The sequence below is a fragment of the Barbus barbus genome (genome assembly GCF_936440315.1).
Source record: "Barbus barbus genome assembly, chromosome: 9".
Taxonomy (NCBI): Eukaryota; Metazoa; Chordata; class Actinopteri; order Cypriniformes; family Cyprinidae; genus Barbus; species Barbus barbus.
Window position 1 is genome coordinate 1,685,357 of NC_136737.1, and position 20,461 is coordinate 1,705,817.

The 20,461-nt window shown below is 36.1% G+C and overlaps 1 protein-coding gene across 2 annotated transcripts; it reads right to left on the bottom strand.

Annotated features, from left to right (window-relative positions):
* Positions 1–1,593: 1,593 nt before the first annotated feature.
* lamb3 (laminin subunit beta 3) lies at positions 1,594–15,476 on the bottom strand. 2 transcript variants are annotated; one of them, XM_079424744.1, is made up of 23 exons: positions 15,354–15,476; positions 15,214–15,258; positions 13,917–14,071; positions 12,874–12,988; positions 12,212–12,285; positions 11,947–12,138; positions 10,991–11,054; positions 10,743–10,912; positions 10,545–10,665; positions 9,247–9,435; positions 7,847–8,002; positions 7,519–7,712; positions 7,275–7,371; positions 6,750–7,122; positions 5,381–5,541; positions 5,093–5,304; positions 4,810–5,013; positions 3,629–3,773; positions 3,307–3,514; positions 2,753–2,894; positions 2,495–2,671; positions 1,878–2,031; positions 1,594–1,794 (listed from the first exon to the last, which is right to left on the bottom strand). In XM_079424744.1, the coding sequence occupies exons 2-23, from the start codon at positions 15,242–15,244 to the stop codon at positions 1,655–1,657; spliced, it is 3,474 nt and encodes a 1,157-aa protein (XP_079280870.1). In that variant the 5' UTR covers positions 15,245–15,258; positions 15,354–15,476; the 3' UTR covers positions 1,594–1,654. The 2 variants fall into 2 exon arrangements, with proteins under 2 accessions (XP_079280870.1, XP_079280871.1); XM_079424745.1 differs by lacking the exons at positions 12,874–12,988; positions 13,917–14,071; positions 15,214–15,258; positions 15,354–15,476 and adding an exon at positions 12,463–12,679.
* Between the last annotated feature and the right edge of the window lie 4,985 nt (positions 15,477–20,461).

Below are 20,461 nucleotides of genomic sequence, written 5' to 3' on the forward strand. Positions count from 1 at the left end.
GATGCACGATCTTACATTTTTTGCCGATATCCGATATGCCGATATTTTTCAACTCATTTTGGCCGATGTCGATACCGATATATTTCCTTTTGTTTGGAAACAACACCAAATCTCTCCTGTGCAGAAATTATAAGCAAAATATTATTAATTTTGGTTAGTTCTTAACAATAACTTATTTATTAGAATTAAATAAACAATAATGAAGGTTTTTTAACAGTACATCGAAGCTTTGAAAATAAATATAAATCAACTATATCAATCGCTGCATTTGCCCGCCGAGAAAGATGCAATGTTATCCCTAACATTTTATATTTAAGATTTAACATTTGTAGATGTCTAAAACAAGAGTTGTAAAAATTCAAAAAATATTTTAGAGCTCATGATTTGTTTAAAAAATAAAACATATTACACATTAATGAATAAGTCAGTATATATAAAATGATTTAATTTACAAGTGTCATGTTTGTGATTTTTTTTCCCATGTAAGTTATAGATTCTGACCAGTAAGTCAAAAACATACTCATTATTTTATGACATCAGTTACTGCTTTATTTAAATCAGAAACACAGTCTAAATGTTATTTGTGTAGACTATTTTCATTTTAATTTAATTAGAAGTAGGCCAACAGCGCCCCCTACAGATTAAAACTCCTTACCGAACAGGCGTTAGGGGGAGGCTGCCGCTGCACGCACTATTACTGTTTACTCTATCACACACCGAAGGCTTCATTCTGTACTGCTTTCACAGATTAAATGCAGCGATAAAAAACAGTCAATCTAATCATCATTCAGACAAAACTTTGCTTCAAGAATGAGACACACTGCTGACGTGATCTAATCACCAGCACACCCTGAGCACATGTGAGGTATCCCCTTCCTCTAATCGGCAAGACATATCAGCATAATTTTTCATATCAGGCCAATGCCGATATTTACATTTAAAGCCATTATCGGCCGATTCCGATATCAGTCCGATAATATTGTGCTTCCCTACTAAATACATTAAAAAATTTTCAAGCAATGGCACTTTTCTCTGTGTGTTTCAGATCAGACAAAGTGACTTTTATAGTATTTAATAATATTTTTTTAAATATATATTTCAATTTTCATTGTAACTTTATAAATAACAACATATAAAACTACCAAATTTTGCTTAATCACAACATATAACCATTGCAGTTAATAGTGTTCACCGTCTGTTTGATTATGTGTAATTTGTAACTAACTGTATGATTTTTTTACTGTACATTTCTGCCACAGTCACTTTTAATAACCTACTCCTAAATATAATGTAAAAACTTTAAATTTTCTGTAAGGCTGCTTTGCAATGTTTTGTATCGTGAAAAGCGCTATACAAATAAACTTGAGTTTAATTGAAAGTTTTAGGAATTTTGTTATGTTCTTTTGTAATTTTTATTACAGTTTTTAATTTTTTTTACGTCAGTAATTTTATTGAATTAAACCCTTGTTTTAACAGTTTTAGTTATTGGTAACAACACTGATGTGCACTGCATACTTCCTTTAGTAAGCAGTCTTCAGTGCACACTGTGTAGTATGCTAGCATTCCACTGTAAATATTAACACACATTCACTTCATTTAGACACTTTATTAGTTGCTTTATCAGTAGTGTCGTTTACGATGTGTGTTGCGCTCCTCAGCCCTGGCATATGCTCAGACTGGTGACTTTATAGCGGATGTCGTCTCGGAGTTTCTTCACTTGATCGTCCAGACCGGTCAGTCGCGCTGCGTTCTGCTGCAGCTCAGCCGCTCCCTGACGAACGGACGCCTCCTTATCTGAAAACACAACCATAACAGCGCCGGTTACCATGGGGATGTGTGCGCTGAGCATTATGGGATGGGTGTGTAGTGGGCGGTACCTTTCAGAGCCTGCATGATGTCACTGGTGTCCGTCATCAGAGACTCCGCCTCCTCCTGCAGCGTCTGTAAGCGGGCGGAGTCTTCACCCGCCTCGGCATTCTCAGCCGCCGCACGCTTCAATTGCTCAAACTCCTCCTTCAGCGCTTCCAGTTCCTGAAACACATGATGGGTTACACACTGTCAGGTGGTTCAAAATTTGAATCTAATTAATTACATGTGATGCCGACTAATAAATACAATTAATCACAAATGAATTGCACGTCAGATTTGCCTGAGAAATTACCTACAAAAGATAGGTAAATTTTGGGTTTTCATGAGCTGTATGCCAAAATCATCAATATTAAAACAATAAAAGGCTTGAACTACTTCAGTTGTGTTGTAATGAATCTAAAATATATGAAAGTCTAATGTTTATCAGTACATTACAGAAAATAATGAACTTTATCACAATATGCTAATTGTTTGAGAAGGACCTGTACATCATATGATGCAAATATAAGAAAGTCACTAATCATCAATCATTTAAACAGTATTTTTTCCAAAATGAATCACACCAAATGATCATGTTAACTCAGCAGCTATAACTGTAACACATGAGTATTATTTGTTTTCGCACCTCTGCCGCTTGTTCGGCCTCGTCCTGAGCTGAATTGGCCTGATCCTGAGCTTCGTTCGCATGCATCGTTCCCATCGTTACGTCTTTCCTCAGGTCGTCCAGCAGGGGGCGCATCTCATCCAGCAGCCCTGTAACTCCCACAATCCCCTGCTCAGCGGGCAGCAATGCGTCCTCTATCTGGGACACACAGGACATCGGTCACTTTAGTGCGAGTTTGGACGTTGTTTCTGTGGTTTTTCGCTCAGATCTCAGACTGACCTGTTTGACGTTGTTCTTGACATTGTTTGCGATGTCGACGCTCTGACGGATCTTGTCTTCTAGTTCATCTAAAATATCCTCGTTGTCGTCCATCGTCTTCAGGATGCCCTCAGAGTCCTGCTGGATACCGAACGCACCATCTCTGCAGACCACAACGATCGAGATCGTTAGAGAAATACTGAATGAACCCCATGAACAACATGAGTCGTTAGCGTGTTTTGTGTACTGTATGTTGAGTACCGTGTATTGTTAGAATGTGTCGTTAACATGTTTTATATACCATGTTACCGTGTTTGTGTAGCGTGTGTTGTTAGTTTCTTGTTATAGTGTGCGGTTAGCATGTGTTGTGCACCGTGTTGTTAATGTGTCGTTAGCGTGTGTTTGTGTAGCGTGTGTTGTTATCGTGTGCGGTTAGCATGTGTTGAGTTCCGTGTGTTGTTAGCATGTCATTAGCGTGTGTTGTGTACCGTGTGTTGTTAGCATGTCATTAGCGTGTGTTGTGTACCGTGTTGTTAACGTGTCATTAGCGTGTGTTGTTAGCGTGTGCTGTGTACCGTGTGTTGTTAGCCTCCTCCAGCAGTTGTTTGGCGTTCTCCAGCTGCTCTCTGCTGTTCTCCAGGACTCTGCTGCTGTCTGGCAGTGAAGATGCCAGATCCTGCAGCTCCTTCAGCTTCTGCTTCAGCTTCTCCACACTCAGAGGAACCTGAGCATCCAGAATGGCCTCGCACACCCTCTGCACCTCATCGGGGTCTGAATGAGGCTCTGAAACACAAAACAACAGCCGACTCCAGTGTTAACAACTGCTTCACAGAGACTAAAACATTCATAGTACATACTTGGCAGTGTGCAGTATGGCAAAATAAAGTAAAAACCCACCTGAAAGGAAGTCCCTGAGATTGTTTATGAAGTCTTTGGTGTCCTTCAGGTCTTCATCCACGTCGGTTTGCACCTGCTTGATCTGATTGGCCAGCTCGTCTGTGGACAGTCTCACCCTATTGGCTGAATCTTCGGCTTCCTGTATCTGTTTCAGAAGGTGTGTTTGGTTCAAAGCCATTGTAAAATCAAAATAGACTAGTCTAATCAATCTGGTTGTGTGTGGTCATACCATCTCTATGTGTCACAGTTTCAATTTCATTTCCCATAATTGTGACTTTTTCATAATTTAGCCCTTTTTAATATTTAAATATTATAAATAATGTTTATGATATTATAATATTTATATGTAATGTTTACAATTTAATATTTATTAATTTCATGTTCATTTATTATTCATTTAATATTTACATGTGCAATTTAATATATTTTTTTAATCATTTGTGATTCTTTATGATTTATGATATCATTATGATGATTATGATGATTATGATTTATTTGGTCTCGGGCTGTAACTTTTCCATTTTTTTCTTCAAATGTATTTTTCTTTGGATATTCATAATATCTACATGTAATGTTCATAATTTTATTTTTATTAATTTAATCTAATGTTCATTCATGTAATTTATAGTAATTTAACATTCATTGATAATTTTGGCTTTTAGAAACATTTTTTATTAATTTATTTATGTTTGACTTTACATAATACTATAATATTTAGATGTAATGTTTATTGTTAATTTATTTTTATTATTATTATTTTATATTTCAATTTGGATGTTTTAAATTATGTATTTTTTAAGTCTTTATTTTGAAATGTTTATTTGTTATAATTGCATCTGTATACATTTCGAAGTTGCAATTTTATTTCTCATAATTCTGACCTTTTTAAAATGAGTTTTCTATTAATTTAATATTTATTAATATGTATAATACTTATATATAATACATGTCATGTTTATATTTAAATTTTATGTAATATTTATTATTTTCTAATTTTATTAATTATTATTTGTTTAATATTTATATGTGCAATTTAATTTTAGTTATCAATTTGGACTTTTTCATATTTTCAACTTTTTATTTCTCATAATTTTGACTTTTAATGAAATTCATTTAGCGTTTTTATAATATTATAATATTTAAATTTCTAATGTAATTATTGTGAATGTGTGTTGTGGTACCTGTGCAGCTGCTTGCGTGATCTTGTTGTTGAGATCCTGTAGTTTGGCCTTCACCTCGTCGGCGTCCTGGAAGGCTTTGTTGGCGTTGGGCAGCGCTCCGGTGCAGGGCTCCTCCGCTCCACACGGGGGCGCTCCGTCAGGAGGACACAGATCGCCGGCGCAGCGCTCTGGAGTGCAGGAAACCACGCGATCGCCGCCACACACCTGACGAACACAACGTTACTGACTCACCTGCTGGAAAACCAACACTTCTGCTCAGCCAATCATGTGCAATCTCTCTCACCTTGTTAGCGGTGGGTGTCAGATTCGGACGGGTTGCCAGATCCTTCTTGAGTTTATCCAGGTCTCTGGTGTTTCCGGGCTGCACATCTCTCAGATCACTCAAGGCGTTTTCTCGAAGGCCCTCAGACTTCTTCAGCGTGTCTTTAGCAGCGTCAGCTCGCTTGACGGCATCTGTCGACTTTCCGTACGACTTCTGAATGGCGTAGAAGGTGCCTGAGAATGAGAGGTTTGTCATTAGAGGTCATACTGACGAATCTGACGCTAATAAAGATGAGTGCTGCACACGCACTGGCGTTGTTGGATCCGGCGGTGTTAGTGAAAGTGTCTCTCTTGGTGAAATATTCCAGACGCAGAGACGACAGAAGTGCCTGCAGGTCGTCCAGACTGCGATCAATATCACCGTCCCTCGGCTGCGATGCCAGATCCTCAGTCAAACCGTTCAGCTGAGACCTGCAAGAGTGTTTAAACACAACTCACTCGCACTGCAGCTTCAGTCTGAAGACAGAGCTCAACTCTGTTGTCATTTATAGACATCGGTTTACACAGTTTCATTTAGCTTTTTATACATTGACTTTATATCTCAAATTCTCATTATTTAGAATTGTTTTTATTTCTCTTAATTTTCACTGCAAACTGCATCTTTATAGTTCACAATTTCTATTTTGACTTTTAAAAAAATATTTTTTAGTTTTTTTAGGTTTGAATTATTATTATTACTTATAATTATTATTTTTTCATAATTTTGAGTTTTTCTGTTTTTCATAATTGCATCTTTTCCCAATTGTGATTTTATCTTTGATTATTTTACTAACAATTTGAGCTGTTTTCATTCTCTTTTTGATAATTCTTGATGTTAAATTTGTTTCTTTGTTACTTAAGTCTCAATTTGGATTTTTCCATAATTTTAACTTTATTTCCCACAATTTAGCCATTTATATCACATTTCTATTAATTTATTTAATATGTAATATTTCTATATGAAATTTACTTGTATTTATTATCATGTGGTGTTAATGTTGACATCTTTACAAGGGGTCGAGCGGTAAGTGGTTGTAAGGGCCAGTGCCGATTATTACAGATCAAGTAGACTGATAACCACAACTTTAAACCAATATATATATATGTCTGGTGTAAAAATGAAAACTAATGTCAAAATTAAGAATAACAAGGGCTCTGACCAAAATTTGTTTTAAATTATTTTATCGGCAAATCGGTTTTAAAAATGTCAAATCCCAATAACCATAAAAATGTTTAATATCGGCGCCGATAATCGGTCGACCACTAATCTTTATATTTCTGCAATTTTATTTCTCAAAATGTTGACCTTTTATAATTTTGGAATCTATATTAATCTTAACTAATTAAATGTAATACTTACATTTAATTTTGCATTTAATTACAGTTTTACATTTAATTTTATTTAATATTTACTTAAACATACTATTAATATTTATAATTTCATGTTTTTTTATATTGCCAGTGTCATATTTATAAATGTCTTATTCATTTAGTATTTAAGTATATGTACAATTCAATTTTAAGTATTATTTATTATTTGGTCTCTTATTTTGACTTTTTTTTTTTGATTGTGATTGTAGTTGTCATAATTGTGACAGCTGGTCAGTGAGCAGCGAGTGGGTTGGATGTTGATGTTGTACCTGATCTGGTTGAGTCTCTGCAGGCCGTCGGTCAGCGCGCGGCTGGACTGCGGCGGGATGCTCGCGGTCTCCTGCAGGCGTCTCAGGGCATCCATCAGCGTGCGGATCCTGCGGCTGGCGTCGCTGGAGGTCGGTCTGCCGCCGGACGAGATCAGCTGGTTTGAGAGTCGCTCCAGGGTCAGCGTGAGCTGCTGCAGACGCCCATTCATGCTGAAGAAGCAGGACGGACACGCCGGGCATTCTGGGAAACTGGCGCAGTGGCCACGGCTGCAGGCGTCGCAGCGGGCGCCGGTTATGCCTGGTTTACAGAGACACGCACCCGTGCGTTTGTCACAGCTGCCCGACTCCGTGCCCGATGGGTCACAGTCACACGCTGAGTGGAAAGAACAAGAAATCAATCAATGTCCTGGATTATTGATTTGTTTATTGTTGTAAGATTGATTTATTGTTTTTATTAACTTTTTACACTTAATTGAATTGTATTTATTTATTTAGAATTCGTTTGTGTGGGCAGGAAACACTCACGTCTGCAGCCAATCAGAGGATCTCCGTATGTGTTGTCAGGGCAACCGCTGCAAGTCCGGCCCCCGATGCCCGGGCGACACAGACACTGACCTGTGCGCTAAACCACAGGAAACATGCATAAGAATCACATCATGTGATGGTGTGTGTGGTCATGTGATCATGTGATGGTGTGTGTGGTCATGTGATCATGTGATGGTGTGTGTGGTCATGTGACCGTGTGTGTGATACATGTGTGTGCATGTACCTGGTCACAGGTGGCACTGCGGGCATTGATGGGGTCACAGTTACAGAGCTGGCAGCCATTGGGAGACGATGGGTTCCAGTAACCCGCAGCACAGCGGTCACATGACAAACCCTCCACATGAGGGCGACACTCGCACTGACCCGTCAGCTGATCACACACACCGCTGCGAGAGCCGTCTGGACTACAAGAGCACTCTACACACACACATGAAAAACAGTTTGATTACATTCACTTCATCCTTTACTTTAGCAATTTAACATGTGTTTATTATCATCATTTATTCATCATTTTATATGTATTAGGGTAATATGGGTCAGAGGTGACTCACTGGAGCAGCCGAGAGGGTTGTTGGCGTTGAGGTTGTAGTATCCAGCTTTGCACCGGTCACAGCGAGCGCCTTCAACGTTTGCTTTACACACACACGCTCCTGTCTGAGCGTCACACTGACCACCGCTCACAGAGCCGGCCGCGTTACATAGACAGCCTGCGGGACACACACACCTTCATCAGCATCAGCATCATCCACACTGGAGTGTGTGTGTGTGTGTGTGTGTGTGTGTGTGTGTGAGTCAGTGTGTGTGTGTGTGTATAGTGTGTGTGTGTATAGAGTGTGTGTATGTGTGTATGAGTCTGTGTCTAGTGTGTATGTGTGTGTGTGTGTATAGTGTGTGTGTATAGAGTGTGTGTGTATAGTGTGTGTGTGTGTGTGTGTGTGTGTGTGTGTATGAGTGTGTGTATAGAAGTGAAGTGACATACTGCCAAGTATGGTGACCCATACTCGGAATTTGTGCTCTGCATTTAACCCATCCATCATGCACACACACAGCAGTGAACACACACACACACACACACACACACCGTGAACACACACCCGGAGCAGTGGGCAGCATTTATGCTGCAGCGCCCGGGGAGCAGTTGTGGGTTCGGTGCCTTGCTCAAGGGCACCTCAGTCGTGGTATTGAGGGTGGAGAGAGCGCTGGACATTCACTCCCCCCACCTACAATCCCTGCCGGCCCGAGACTCGAACCCACAACCTTTGAATTACGAGTCCGACTCTCTAACCATTAGGCCACAACTTCCCTATAGTGTGTGACTTCCCTATAGTATAGTGTGTATGTGTGTGTATGAGTGTGTGTATGAGTGTGTGTATAGTGTGTGTGTGTATAGAGTGTGTGTATAGTGTGTGTGTGTATAGAGTGTGTGTATAGTGTGTGTGTGTATAGAGTGTGTGTAGTGTGTGTGTGTGTGTATGAGTGTGTGTATAGTGTGTGTGTAGTGTGTGTGTGTGTGTGTGTGTATAGTGTGTGTGTGTATAGAGTGTGTGTGTATAGAGTGTGTGTAGTGTGTGTGTGTGTGTATGAGTGTGTGTATGAGTGTGTGTATAGTGTGTGTGTGTATAGAGTGTGTGTATAGTGTGTGTGTGTATAGAGTGTGTGTATAGTGTGTGTGTGTATAGAGTGTGTGTATAGTGTGTGTGTGTATAGAGTGTGTGTATAGTGTGTGTGTGTGTATAGAGTGTGTGTATGAGTGTGTGTATAGTGTGTGTGTGTATAGAGTGTGTGTATAGTGTGTGTGTGTATAGAGTGTGTGTATAGTGTGTGTGTGTATAGAGTGTGTGTAGTGTGTGTGTGTGTGTATGAGTGTGTGTATAGTGTGTGTGTAGTGTGTGTGTGTGTGTGTATAGTGTGTGTGTGTATAGAGTGTGTGTAGTGTGTGTGTGTTCCTCACGCAGGCAGGTGTCGGGGCTCCTGATGTCGCTCAGAGGGTTTCTGTAGTAGTTGTTAGCGCAGCGTTCACAGTTTGGTCCGGTGGTGTGATGAGTGCAGTCGTCACACACTCCTCCGCTCCTGCGGCCCGTCGCCTCGTAGCGCTGCGCGTCAAAGTGACAGCGATCCGCGTGACCATTACACTCACAGCCTGCACATATATGGAATAACAGTTTATTATATGTTTGTTGATTTAATTTAATACTTATTTAAGTTTTATTCATTTAATTCAATTTGATGTTTATTTGTCTATTTAAGATTTAATCATTTATTTTAATAAATGTTTTGTTTAATATTTATTTTTATATTTTTGTTGTTAATAAAATGTAATATTAATTAAATGCCATTAAAATGTAAGATGTATTAATTTCATTTTTTATAATTTAATAATCACTCACTTTTTTGCTAAATATTTATGTGCAATTAAATTTTATTTATTCATAGTTTATTTAATAGTAATATGTACATTTACATTTAGTCATTTAGCAGACACTTTTATGCAAAGCAACTTACAAATGAAGACAATGGAAGCAATCAAAATCAACAAAAGAGCAATGTATTATGTAATTTAATATGTATTAATTCATTTTTATTCATGTAATTACACTATTTATATATCTACTTAATATGTATTCTTTTAAATCTTAATTCATAATTTTGTTTATTTAAAATTAGATCTTTTTATATTTATTTACTGCCAATCCAGTGAAACATTAGTTAATTAAATGTTTAATCATCTAAACAATTGAATTGTATTTTATCCATTTATTCTTTAATGTATTCATTTATAGTAAATAATACATTTTTTTTTCATTTCTTTTTATTAATTTATTATAAAATTAAATCATTTTATATTTATTTCTTGCTAATCCAATGTAATTTTAATTTAATTTATTAACCTAATATTAACTTAATATTTTTAATGTGCAATTTAATTGTATATATCATTAATTATAGTTACTATGTATATATTAATATTAGTACAGTTTATATCATATTTATTAATTTAAATTATTTTTTTTTATTATTAATTATTTTAATTTTTTTGGTTAATGCATTTTGTGTTAATGCAAAAAAATGCATTTAAATTTAAAAATATTTAAATATTTATTTTTGTGGTGATTACTAGCAATGAGTTCATGCAGCATACTGACCTTAAGGTAGTATGTACTAGATAGCCAATAATAGTATAATTATAATTAATATCATTAATAGCCGCTAAATCGTCACATGCAGTGCAGTGTGTGTGAGCAGCCGTACGTTTGCAGGTGTGTGTGTTTCCGTTCTCCGCAGGTCTCCAGGGAAGGTCATTGTGGAGGTCATCACATCGCTCACAGTTCACGCCCGCCGTGTTGTGCTGACACTCACAAACACCGCCCACCTACAGTACAAACACACACGTATGAGCCGTATATGTGGGGTTTAGTGTGTTTGTGTGTGTGTTTGTGTGTGTGTTACCTGTGTGTTAGGCAGGTCGTTGCAGCGGTTGGCGTGTCCGTGACAGAAGCAGGTTCCGATCACCCTCATTTCTCGCAGGGCGTAAAACTGGCTCAGACTGCGGCCGGGCATGCTGGGAACTGACCCCAGCTGAGTCAGATTGACCCGCAGACCCGTGAACCCAGACGCCACTGAGGAGCAGAGCAGCCGTCACTCATCCACACGCTTCGTTAATGCTACGATCATCTGAGAAAGTCCAAATAACTCACCTTCGATTTTGTATTCGTTCGGCAGATCGATGTCCGCGAACTGACGCAGAGGATAAAAGTGAATCTGAGAAGAGAAAAGAATCGGCAACATGAGCGAATATCGCCCAGGAACATGTTTAGGTTATAAAAACGTTGTGGGAACATTGTCTTTAAAACTTTATCTCTAGTTTCGTGGTTATAACGCTATTTAAATGTTCCTGAAATGTTTCTTACAACAGTCTCCAAACTTAATGTCACCAAAAATAACGTTATTGGAACATTTATTTTTAATATATTAAAAATGTCACATTTTCTTGTCATGATTAGAACATTATTTAAAGCTTACAATAATGTTTTTTTTTTTTTAAATACATTCGACCCATTTTATTTTTACCCAAAACATAACATTATTCGAACGTTTATTTTAAAAATTTGTAAAAACATTAAAATGTTCAATGTTATTTAAAGGTTACTAAAACATTTCTTAAAATGTTCTACTAATTATGCATTTACCCATAATATAACGTTATTTGAATGTTTGTTTTTAATATTCCAAGAACGTTAAAATGCCCAGTTTTCGTCATAATTAGAACGTTATTTAAACAATACATAAACATTTCTTACAACATTCTACTACCATTTTCTTCCACACCAAAATGCGTTATTTGAATGTTAATTTTTAATATTCAAACAACGCTTTTTAAAAATGTTATCCAGTACAAATAACATCATAAGGGATGTTCCGAGAATGTTGTTCTATGAACGTTTTCTTAACGTTAAGAGAACTTTTTCAAGTGCTAATAACATTGTAACGATGTTCTGAGAATGATGTTTTAATAACATTTTCTCTTAACGTTATGAGAACGTATATCAAATATTAATGAAGTTGTAAGAATGTTCCATAAACATTACTTTAAGAACATTTTCTCTTTTTTATACATGTATGAACTTAATAAAACGTGAGCAGACTGTCTTACCTTCTGGTCCCTGTAGGGGTCGTCGGCGGTGGATGGCAGAGTGTAGCAGTAGGTTTCCTCGAGGCTGCGCGGGAATGACGTGCTCATCTGAGGAAAGGTGGAGGGGCAGTCGGTGGCCATGTACAGGACGGGCTGCCAGGTGCGACCGAAATCCCTCGTCCTCTCGACGATCAGTGCGTCAGGCCTCGGGCCCTACGGGGCGACAGATGAGGCGTTAGAAAACAGCACTTCTTTAATTAAAGACAGAGAGAGGGATATAAGATACCTTAAAAGAGAATAAGACGTTTTCCAGGTGATACATTCCATCTAAATCCAGCTGCAGCGTCACGGGACTCACATCTGGAATAAACACACAATCACTGTCAAATCGCTTCGCATAATCCATAAACGATTTACTTATTTATTTTTATATGAATAAATATGAAGTATTTAATTAAAGTTAATTTAAAGTATGTACTGAATATTTTCTAAACAATACAGTTTGGTACAGTGATCTGAATCAAAAGATTCGCGAACCCGATTCGAAGCTCCCATCTAAACGATTCGCGATACGAATAATGATTCGCGAACTTTTAGAGTCCCAATCTGAATCAAATGAAGTGAATCATTTTGAGACGCATTAGTTTAACTGATTCTGAGTTTCGAAAAGCTCTGTTTCAAGCGATGTCGAAATTCAAAAACTGAATGGCTCTTTTGATCTGTTCTTTTGCTAGTGAATCGCTTGAGATGAATCAACCGGAGTGGATCCAGAGTAAATGACTCACTAAATTGAATCGGTTTGTCTGTTCCTCCGTGCCTTATTCATCCAAGTTTACACGACACTGTCAGAACTACTACTGGCTGAATAGTGTATCCCGTGTATCCTGACAAATACATGGCTGTCTCTATTGTTGTAATGTATGTTTAATGTAAGTTTTGATGCCTTACCTTTCCTAGACTGCCACCATCGGTTGGGTCCGGCGCTGGAGATCACGTTCTGGATCGCGTGCGCGTTATACGCCGCAGGGTTACGAGAGTCACACGGACAACACTTCATCTTCCACTGAGACACAGAGAGCGTGATTTAGACATTTATCCAGCTTAACCAACTGGGGTTTTGCTGCTTATGAGATTTAAATTAGTTCTCAGATGTGTGTTAAGTGTCTCAGATGCTTCTCCACAAATAACAGTCAAAGCATTAGTGAAAGTTGTGTTTAATTACTATGAAGTAACTTCTCTATATGGCGAGCGTCACCTTTGATAATTATTATGTGAGAGTGAAAATGTCATTTCATTATGCTCCAATGGTGCAAACCTAAGAAAACCATCAGCGATAACGTGAATAAACATGTCTGCCAGCAAGCCATAAAAGCCAGAAATGAGTCAGTGTCACCAAAGAACTCGATATTTTTTAGTCTTTTCAGATTGGTCCAGATCTCAGTATTGATTCTGAGTGTGTTTTAGGAGAAACGTCTGAGACACTAAATGAATCATCACAAAGATCTCCTCCTGCTTTCATCTGAACATGTTCTTCTGGCTGTGGTTCTTGCCACTTAACAATAAAACAACCCTTTTTAGCTCCAAACAAAACCATATTGTGACTCTGGAGCACAAAACCATCATCTGAAAGCTGAATAAATAATCTCTCCATTGATGTATGGTTTGTTATGATGGACAATATTTGTCTGAGATACAACTATTAGAAAATCTGGAATCTGAGGGAGCAAAAAAATCTAAATATTGAGAAAATCTCCTTTAAAGTTGTTCAAATGAAGTTCTTAGCAATGCATATTACTAATCAAAAATGAAGTTTTGATATATTTATGGTAGAAAATTTACTAAATATCTTCATGGAACATGATCTTAATATCCTAATGATTTCTGGTATAAAAGAGAAATGTATATGACTGCTTTTGTGCTGCAGGGTCAGATATTAGCTTCCATGCAGAACCAAACCCAAGGTTTGTTTTGCAGGTCTTGGCGAGCCTCACCTGTCCGTGTGGAGTGCAGACCACCTCAGACCCCATCAGACCACATGTGGAGGAGGAGCGCAGGTTCTGCTCTCTGCCCAGCAGCAGGTCGCCCATCGCAGGGTAACACGCCCCGCGCCAGCAGTCATGCTGTCCCGCACACACCGCAGACAGAGCTGGAGAGCAACACAACACCATCACATTCACTGCAGAGCAACACTTCACCAGCAGAAAACCATACAGTCATGGTGCTTTTGATTAGGATATTCATGTGTCATGGGATTTACAGATCACTTCAAGAATACAATTGATTGATTTCTGAAAAAGCATAATATCAATATGATACAAGACCAACACCATCATTTTACTATGGTACATATAAGTATAATATTAATAAACACATATGTGACCCTGCAGCACAAAAGCAGTCTTAAGTCGCTGGGGTATATTTGTAGCAATAGCCAAAAATACATTGTATGGATCACAATTATTGATTTTTCTTTTCTGCCAAAAGATCATGTTCCATGAAGATATTTAGTAAATTTCTAAAATTATTTTTGATTAGTAATATGCATTGCTAAGAACTTAATTTGAACAACTTTAAAGGAGATTTTCTCAATATTTAGATTTTTTTGCTCCCTCAGATTCCAGATTTTCTAATAGTTGTATCTCAGACAAATATTGTCCTATCCTAACAAACCATACATCAATGGAAAGATGATTTATTCAGCTTCAGATGATGTATACATCTCAATTTAATAAAATTGACACTTATGACTGGTTTTGGGCTCCAAGGTCACATATAAACAATTATTAACACATAACGTTCCTAGATGTTCATGAACACGCATATAGATATTCATAACTTTTCATGAATGCTTTTAGACATTATATATCAAGGCTAAGAAAGCTAAATTGGTTTGATGATAACGTTATTTAAGGGTTTAAAAAATGTTTTTTAGAGCGAACAAATATATCAAATCCATGTTAAGGTTATTATAGTTAAAATCAGGAAAACATTTTTAAATAAATGCTTTAAAGTAAAATAAATATGCTATTTCATCTAGTTTACAAAGGAATATTTTCATTTAGTTAAGGTTGAAGTGCTAAAATAACTAAAACTGAAATAATAATTTAAAAACAACAAAACTAATAAAATAACAAACGAAAACAAGATTACTAAAATTAAATTGGAAATCAAAATAACACAGAAGCAGAAAATATGAAATTAAAATCAAATTCAAAAGATTGACAGAAACTATGAAGTGAATATTGATCATACATTTAGTCTTTTGTGAGTGTGTGATTAAAAACAAACCTGCGAGTGACAGAAAAATCCACGTCTTCATCCGAATATATCGATCTAAACGAATAAAACACAACTTTAGCTGAGCTTTCTTTCAAACAGTTCAATCCAGGTTAATGCAGTAGTTTACCGTGGTAAAATGCAGAACTCACCCGTTAGTGTGTGAATGCTGTCCTTTTGTGTGTGTGAAGTGTTCAAATGCAGCGTGTATTGTGTGTGTTTGGCTTTTATTTCAGGAGCTGCTCACCTGTCTGTGTGTGTGTGTGTGTGTGTGTGTGAGACGCCCTCCCTCACAGCGTCACACCCTTATAACATGAATCAACATGCACTCTCACACACACACTCACTCACATCCTCAAAGTAACGGAGTTGGAATGTAATCATGATTCATTATTATGATATATGCGACAGATGAACACTGTATTCATGTCCTGTGGTAGAGATGTGGTACTAACCAGCACTAACCAGCACTAACCAGCAGCTTTAGCTCAGACTGAGAGCTTCTGTGAGCTGAATATTCAGATTTATACAATCAGTGAATGAGATTTGAAGTCATAAACAAGCAGTACAGTGTTTCCTGTGAGCGTCTGCTGTGTAGTGAGTGTGTGTGTGTGTGTGTGTGTTAAAACTCTTGGCCTGCAGGCGCTGATTTCAGATGTGTGTGTGTGGGGTGTGTCTCGTCTGAGGTGAGACAGTGACTCAACACACGCAGACGGAGGTGCCACACCTGAACACTGCTGCCAGATCACCATGGCAACCAGATTGGGGGGGGGGGGGGGTCTCATATCAAACATTCATGAACACACATATGGACATTCATAAACATATATACTTACACACTTTCTTAAATATTCTTAAACACAAACAAACATTCATACTTGTTTACTTAAACACCTTTATAAATGTTGATAAACACACATAAAGACATAAATAAATATCAAAATTCATAAACACACATATATAGACATTAATAAACATTATTACACACAAACATCAACGCAAACAAACATTCATACCCACATGTATACTTAAACACCTTCATAAACACATAAAGATTTATAAACACAAATACAGGCATACATAAACAGAAACATTCATAAATATTAATAAACATTCGTAAATACTGATAAACACAAATATAGACATTCATAAGCACATACATACATATTCATGAATATTGATTTACACATAGACATTTAAGACATTAAAAATTCATAAACACATGTAAAATTACATAATTATCCATAAACACACGTATAAACATTCATAAATATTCAAAGACACATATAGACACTATAAACACATACATATTCACAAACATGGAAATTCATAACCACATAACATTCATAAACACACACAGACATTCATAAATATCATAAACATCTGTATATATATATATATATATATATATATATTCATAAATATTTATAAACACATATAGACATTAAAAAATACATTTATACATTCAGAATTATTGATAAAGACATATAGATATTCATGAAGATTCATAAACACACACACACACACATATATATATATATATATATATATAAACATAAACACACATATAGACATTCATAAACATTAATATACCCATATAGACACTAATAATCATAAATATTCATAAACGTACATAAATTCATAATCACATAAACAATCATTAATATTCATAAACACAGACATTCATAAGCACACATACATGTGTAAATATAAACATAAACATTCATAAATACATATACACACATTTAGAAATAAATAACACAAACTTTCATAAATAGTTATAAACATATAAACAAAACTTAGATGTTTATAAACATTTAAATAAATACATGCATTTATAAATGAAAATAACACACACACACACACACACACACATCAGCACAAGTTAGTCGTGTGTGTGTGTGTGTGTGTGTGTGTGTGTGTGTGTGTGGATGTTCCTCCTGAGGAATCGTCTGAATGTGTTTGTGTTGTGTGGCAGGACATTCAGAGCTTCTGCTCCTCCTGTGCTCTTCTGATCCACTAGTGCTGCACGTTCACACACGTCTGAAACATAACAGCAGGATTTATGCAACATATGTTTCATTTCAGTTTACTTTCACCATATGTGCTTGGTTCAGTTGGGTATGTAATAGATCATTCTGGAACAAATCACAATCACAGTGACTGTCTGAAGTGTGTGACTGGAACACAAATGTGTGTTTGATCAGATGTCCAGTCAAACGCCGTCTGTTTAAGAACCACGGGAAACTCCCGCCTCACAATCACTACAACAGCTTGTTCTGCTGCTAGTCTGGAAATAATCTGATTAATGTCATCATTCACTCTGGAATTTCCAGCCACTCACACTCACATGCTCTGAGAGCCACGCTAATATTCACTCCATCGTAGTGTCTGCTCTGAACTTCTGAACTCATATACACCTAACACACGCTAATATTCATATGTTCACTCCATCATAACGACTGAAGTTATATTTACATATATATATATATTTATATTCACACTAATATTCATGTGTTCACTCCATCATAACCAACATTCTGAACGCCTGAACTCATATTGATGTAACACACGCAAATATTCATGTGTTCACTCCATCATAACGAACGTTCTGAACGTCAGAACTTATATTAATGTAACTCATGCTAATATTCACACGTTCACTCCATCATAACGACTGAAGTTATATTCACATATATATATATATTTATATTCACACTAATATTCATGTGTTCACTCCATCATAACGAACGTTCTGAACGTCAGAACTTATATTAATGTAACTCATGCTAATATTCACACGTTCACTCCATCATAACGACTGAAGTTATATTTACATATATATATATTTATATTCACACTAATATTCATGTGTTCACTCAATCATAACAAACATTCTGAACGCCTGAACTCATATTGATGTAACACACGCAAATATTCATGTGTTCACTCCATCATAACGAACGTTCTGAACGTCAGAACTTATATTAACGTAACACATGCTAATATTCACACGTTCACTCCATCATAACGACTGAAGTTATATTTACATATATATATATATTTATATTCACACTAATATTCATGTGTTCACTCCATCATAACGAATGATCTGAACGTCAGAACTTATATTAATGTAACTCATGCTAATATTCACACGTTCACTCCATCATAACGACTGAAGTTATATTTACATATATATATATATTTATATTCACACTAATATTCATGTGTTCACTCCATCATAACGAACGTTCTGAACGTCAGAACTTATATTGATGTAACACACGCAAATATTCATGTGTTCACTCCATCATAACGAACGTTCTGAACGTCAGAACTTATATTAATGTAACTCATGCTAATATTCACACGTTCACTCCATCATAACGACTGAAGTTATATTTACATATATATATATATTTATATTCACACTAATATTCATGTGTTCACTCCATCATAACGAACGTTCTGAACGCCTGAACTCATATTGATGTAACACACGCAAATATTCATGTGTTCACTCCATCATAACGAACGTTCTGAACGTCAGAACTTATATTAATGTAACTCATGCTAATATTCACACGTTCACTCCATCATAACGACTGAAGTTATATTTACATATATATATATATTTATATTCACACTAATATTCATGTGTTCATACCATCATAACGAACGTTCTGAACGTCAGAACTTATATTAATGTAACTCATGCTAATATTCACACGTTCACTCCATCATAACGACTGAAGTTATATTTACATATATATATATTTATATTCACACTAATATTCATGTGTTCACTCAATCATAACAAACATTCTGAACGCCTGAACTCATATTGATGTAACACACGCAAATATTCATGTGTTCACTCCATCATAACGAACGTTCTGAACGTCAGAACTTATATTAACGTAACACATGCTAATATTCACACGTTCACTCCATCATAACGACTGAAGTTATATTTACATATATATATATATTTATATTCACACTAATATTCATGTGTTCACTCCATCATAACGAATGATCTGAACGTCAGAACTTATATTAATGTAACTCATGCTAATATTCACACGTTCACTCCATCATAACGACTGAAGTTATATTTACATATATATATATATTTATATTCACACTAATATTCATGTGTTCACTCCATCATAACGAACGTTCTGAACGTCAGAACTTATATTGATGTAACACACGCAAATATTCATGTGTTCACTCCATCATAACGAACGTTCTGAACGTCAGAACTTATATTAATGTAACTCATGCTAATATTCACACGTTCACTCCATCATAACGACTGAAGTTATATTTACATATATATATATATTTATATTCACACTAATATTCATGTGTTCACTCCATCATAACGAACGTTCTGAACGCCTGAACTCATATTGATGTAACACACGCAAATATTCATGTGTTCACTCCATCATAACGAACGTTCTGAACGTCAGAACTTATATTAATGTAACTCATGCTAATATTCACACGTTCACTCCATCATAACGACTGAAGTTATATTTACATATATATATATATATTTATATTCACACTAATATTCATGTGTTCACTCCATCATAACGAATGATCTGAACGTCAGAACTTATATTAATGTAACTCATGCTAATATTCACACGTTCACTCCATCATAACGACTGAAGTTATATTCACATATATATATATATTTATATTCACACTAATATTCATGTGTTCACTCCATCATAACGAACGTTCTGAATGTCAGAACTTATATTAATGTAACTCATGCTAATATTCACACGTTCACTCCATCATAACGACTGAAGTTATATTTACATATATATATATATTTATATTCACACTAATATTCATGTGTTCACTCAATCATAACAAACATTCTGAACGCCTGAACTCATATTGATGTAACACACGCAAATATTCATGTGTTCATACCATCATAACGAACGATCTGAACGTCAGAACTTATATTAACGTAACACATGCTAATATTCACACGTTCACTCCATCATAACGACTGAAGTTATATTTACATATATATATATATTTATATTCACACTAATATTCATGTGTTCACTCCATCATAACGAATGATCTGAACGTCAGAACTTATATTAACGTAACACATGCTAATATTCACACGTTCACTCCATCATAACGACTGAAGTTATATTTACATATATATATATATTTATATAAACACTAATGTTCATGTGTTCACTCCATCATAACG